This window comes from Coenobita brevimanus, chromosome 93 (genome assembly GCF_032717465.1).
Source record: "Coenobita brevimanus isolate Jiangsu-jjx chromosome 93, ASM3271746v2, whole genome shotgun sequence".
Lineage (NCBI taxonomy): Eukaryota > Metazoa > Arthropoda > Malacostraca > Decapoda > Coenobitidae > Coenobita > Coenobita brevimanus.
Window position 1 is genome coordinate 58,751,362 of NC_137046.1, and position 4,612 is coordinate 58,755,973.

At 44.1% G+C, this 4,612-nt stretch overlaps 1 protein-coding gene across 1 annotated transcript; it reads left to right on the forward strand.

The window, feature by feature from the left end:
• Nucleotides 1–226: 226 nt before the first annotated feature.
• On the forward strand, nucleotides 227–4,411 carry LOC145412454 (microfibril-associated glycoprotein 4-like). The gene is made up of 4 exons (XM_080282339.1): nucleotides 227–478; nucleotides 2,056–2,522; nucleotides 3,449–3,550; nucleotides 4,246–4,411. Exons 1-4 carry the CDS (start codon nucleotides 227–229, stop codon nucleotides 4,409–4,411), a joined length of 987 nt encoding a protein of 328 aa, XP_080138465.1.
• Nucleotides 4,412–4,612: the final 201 nt, after the last annotated feature.

The following is a 4,612-nucleotide window of genomic DNA, read 5'->3' on the forward strand; positions in this document are numbered from 1 at the left end:
ACCCTAACGTACTAGCAACCTTACCAAATCTAGCGTAACGTGACGTGGCATAACCTAACTTAACGTAATTTTATCAAGGCAGTCTAACCTAACCCTGACAGATTAACCTAGCCTGACCTGCCAAAGTCAACACGTTTTGGAAATTTGTCTCCCAGTCACACTCCACCTCCTTTAGAAAGACCTTTAACTCCTGCTGGGGCAACGACAGGAGCCTCACTGAACTGGAATGGCTGGTATGAAGACCCTGAAGCCGCTGGTGTGGGTGTTGGTGTGGGTGTGGGTGGTAAAGGGGGACCCAGGAAGCCGCGCGGACATCAACCTGCCCCCCACACCAGGCCTGCTCGCCGGGGACCAGTGCCAGTCTGTAGCCGTGTCAAACCTCCTGCAGTCCTTCGGGTACAGCGCCTCCTGCGTCGCCTCCACCCTCGCCCTCTGCTCCCAGCTGAAGGATGAGGCCATGTTTACATCACACATGGAGGTTAGTCACAAATTCTTTTACGCCTGTTTGCGTCACGCCTATTTACACCACCTGTTTTCGCCACCTGTTAACGCCACACCTGCTTACACGACACGTTTACGCCACACTTGTTTGCATCACCTGCTTACACCACACCTGTTTACACCACACCTGCTTACACCACTCCTGCTTACACCACACTTGTTTACACCACACCTGCTTACATTACACCTGGTCCATAATAAATAAATAAATCGCTAAGAAGAAGGTGTTAGGGGTCCAGTCCGAAATGTCTCTCCAGGCTGAATAGAATCGTCTGGAGGTAGTAGGATTAAATACGTCATGGGGCTGAAGGGGTTAAGGTGTCTGGCTGTAGATAGAGGCCTGTATTCCCCTCGGCTGTGGAGGCTCCGGAACACCTCTCCCTAATCGATTTATTTTCCTTATTAATCCTTATCATCCACTTGTGTGTCATTAATATCATTCCAGTACCCCCGTGTTAACACAGATAACATGCAGACTGATATTAACGAGCCGAATCCAAAAATAAATCGCTAAGGAAGAGGTGCTGGGGAGTGTCGATAACCAATTAGAATACGACCCAGACTATGCACCGATGTAAAGCGACTGAGAATTATAAAGCTGAGAATTAAGCTGTGAACGGTGTTATATAAGTGAATGATTAAACTAAAGAGATGAATGATTAAATTAAAGAGAAGAATGGTTAAATTAAAGAGAAGAATGGATTAATTAAAGAGAAGAATGGTTTAATTAAAGAGAAGAATGGTTTAGTTAAAGAGAAAAATGGTTTAATTAAAGAGAAGAATGGTTTAATTAAAGAGAAGAATTGTTAAATAAGAGAGAAGAATGGTTAAGTTAAAGAAAATAATTGTTAAATCAAAGAGAAGAATGGTTAGATTAAAGAGAAAAATGGCTAAATTAAAGAGGAGAATGGTTAAAATAAAAAGAGAAATGATTAAATAGAGGAATGGTTAAAGAGAAAGATGATTCAATTAAAGAGGAGAATGGTTAAATTAAGAATTATCAAATTAGAGAAAAGAATTGTTAAAGAGGAAAATGATTAAATTAAAGAGAAGTGATTAAATTAGAAAGGAGGATAATAATTATTAAGTGCTACAAATGAATGAAATAAGTAGAAGTGGATAAGTAATAGTAAAGCACACTACAACAAGGCATTAGGTACAGAAAATATAGGTTCAAGGAAATTTGTGAAATATAAATCTCACGAAGCCTTGATAAAATTCCGTACACAAATACTCCATCACATAGTCAGTAATACCAGATTAGCGTCCACGGCACTAAATTATTTCTTCTAGCTGTAAATACCAGTTCATTTTACCAGTAATTCATCAGTTCAGTATACCAGTCACCTTTCACATTCATATAATTCCTTTCACGTGTAATCTAAAGGTACTTAATTTTAATTCATTTAATGTTAATTTTTCGTTCATCACGTTTCTCAGAACTTGTCGTGTTTCCTCACTCACCAGGTTTGTAGTGTGGAATCAGCTTGCTTTGAATCACTCGATCATGACTTCACGCAAGGCCATTTGCACTGTATCGTTTCATTTTTTCAGGACATGCGGGCAGTAATCCACGAAATGAGGCCGTCGGAAAGGAAATGCAATGGACGTGATGTCGTGCAAACGAACCCATGGGGACCCCGGAACTGCTACGACCTGCAGGTGATGGGTGACAGCGGTCGTGGCCTGCGTCAAATCCACCCCTACCCCGACAAACCAAACGAGACGGTCACCGTGTACTGCGACCACACTGTCGATGATGGCGGCTGGCTTGTGTTCCAACGACGCACGAACACCACTGTACGTGAAAATTTTGAGCGAACGTGGACTGAATATGAAGTAGGGTTTGGCGACATGGAGGAGGAATTCTGGATGGGTCTGGACTTGCTGCATGTGGTCACCCTCTTACCAGTGGAGTTGAGAGTTGACCTGGCCGACTACGAAGGCAACACACGCTGGGCCAAATACAGGGTCTTCAAAGTGGGACCGACGCAGGAGCACTACCGCCTCAAAGTCGGCCAGTAAGGACAATCATTTCAGAAGCTTATCATACATATTCCCAATTATTGTTGTTATGGTGGTTCCAGCATCATCTGGTAGTGAACCCGGTGGATTGCAGGCTAAAGTTGCCCATTCTTCTTCAGTCCACCACCCTTCTTTTGGAAGGATAGGAAGGGAGTTGAGGCACCGATATAACCAGGTTGCTCTGCCTAGAGAAAATTGTACCCAATTTGTCATAATGTTTGAGGACGATCAGAGGAACAGGTGATTCGTTTAGAGGAGAAAAAGGTCATAGGTAATAAGTCATGGACTAGATCACCTGTGACAGCTTCAATCCGTTACTGGCAAACATTAGAGGGAAGTGATTCAATTTTAAGAACAGTCTGTGGGGGGTAAAGGTCACAAGACAAGGACAAACTTTCGGCCTTTTATTCAGATAGTTTTGATTGGGATGAAAGTTGTTGGAAGGGTTTTAGGTTAGCCGAAGATGAAAGTACTTTATTTTCAGAAAGTAGGTGTGAGATCAAGGTCATAAGGTTAGGTCAACTTAAGCACTCTTGCTCCGATTTGAACCAGATGTGGTGGATGAGTTAAGGGTCAGGTAATGATGAAGTAATTCGATATTGAGGGCAATCGATCAGAGGTCCAGGACACGGGGAAGGGTCAAATGTTCTGCCTTAAGGCTCCACACGATCAGTGCGCACTTCTCTTGTCCGAACACGCTGCTATTTAGTTTCAGAGCGACGAATCACATTGTAAACGGTAGCTCAGAAGCGGTAAGGTGCTTCAGGACATCACATCTCCACGATCATTTTCCAACAGTTTTCATTACCATACTCCACAATCACAGGTGTCAATCGATTGTGTGGACGGATCTTTAGACTGTACGGCGCGGGTGTTGCACGCTGTGAATGCATCTTATATATCCTGATGCTTTTTCTCACAGATATAGTGGCGACGCTGGCGACGTCATGAAAGTCTACAATGGAATGCAATTTACCACTCGAGACGGCGACCACGATGAGAGCAGCGCCAACTGTGCCATCTCGTGAGTCTGTATTTGCCGGCCTTACACTGAAGAAATATTTATGCATAATATACAGGATGATCCATATACAGTATAACATTGCCCTTTAACTCCACTCGGTGATTTTTAATGTATCAAAGCTCAGGCAGCGTCACCAGTGTTTACCTTGCATCCTCTATTTTCCCTGCGCCTCACCATGTGCACGGACTCTGTTACGACCCTGGCGAGGCGCTGTCTGCCACAGGAAGGCGGCTGCTTCTTTGTGGTCGATGGGTCTGCTCGGTCAGACAAACCGGAGTAGAACAACAAGAACAACACCAACCTTCCATCGTTTAGTCATTTCTTGCATGCACTGCCTTAATTATAAGTTGGAAATGAGTCGCCTTGATTACCAGTCAGATCTACCTTACAGTCTGACTACGCTTGGCCATCAGCTGAGATGAGAAGGCTTAATTCCCTTCCACACGATCAGTGGGTACCCGTGGTCATGGAGCACGCATATCATCAGTTCCAAAGCGTTATGATGGAACACGCTATAAACAGTGGACCAGAAGCAGGGATGGGGCTTGAGTTCATCACGTCCACACGATAATTTTCCAGGCATTTTCCGTTACCATACTCTAATACCACAGGTGACCATTAGTCGTGTGGAAGGTCCTTTTGGGTTGTACTGTTAGGTTACAGCAAAGGCATTAAAATAAACCTTGGCTCTGCAGGTACAAGGGAGGTTGGTGGTTCAAGGCCTGTCACGTTGGTAACCTCAACGGGTATCCCCACGTTGGACGGGTGAGCACCGCCGACGGCATCACCTGGGGAGAGTGGCTGGGCAACAACTACTCACTCAAGAACACCACACTCATGATCAGACCAGTATACTCGTGAGGTGTGTCTTGCTATATCAAACTCGTGAATTGTTCATAAAAGAAGAACATGAAGTGTGTCTTGGCATCACAGCGAGTGAGTTATACGAATGGAAAAATTTTAATCACACTTGGAAAGGTTGTTTATTACCTGCCCCCAAGAGGTTGGACGGAGGCTGTGTAGTCATCCATGCCTGTTTTGCTGTTTTATTTATTTATGTAC

Excerpts from the sequence above, each read along its gene's own strand:
- LOC145412454 (XM_080282339.1), top strand. The coding sequence starts at position 227 with ATGGCTGGTATGAAGACCCTGAAGCCGCTGGTGTGGGTGTTGGTGTGG. Across the intron at positions 2,523-3,448 it reads TACCGCCTCAAAGTCGGCCA|ATATAGTGGCGACGCTGGCG; the intron begins GTAAGGACAATC and ends TTTTTCTCACAG. Across the intron at positions 3,551-4,245 it reads AGCGCCAACTGTGCCATCTC|GTACAAGGGAGGTTGGTGGT; the intron begins GTGAGTCTGTAT and ends TTGGCTCTGCAG.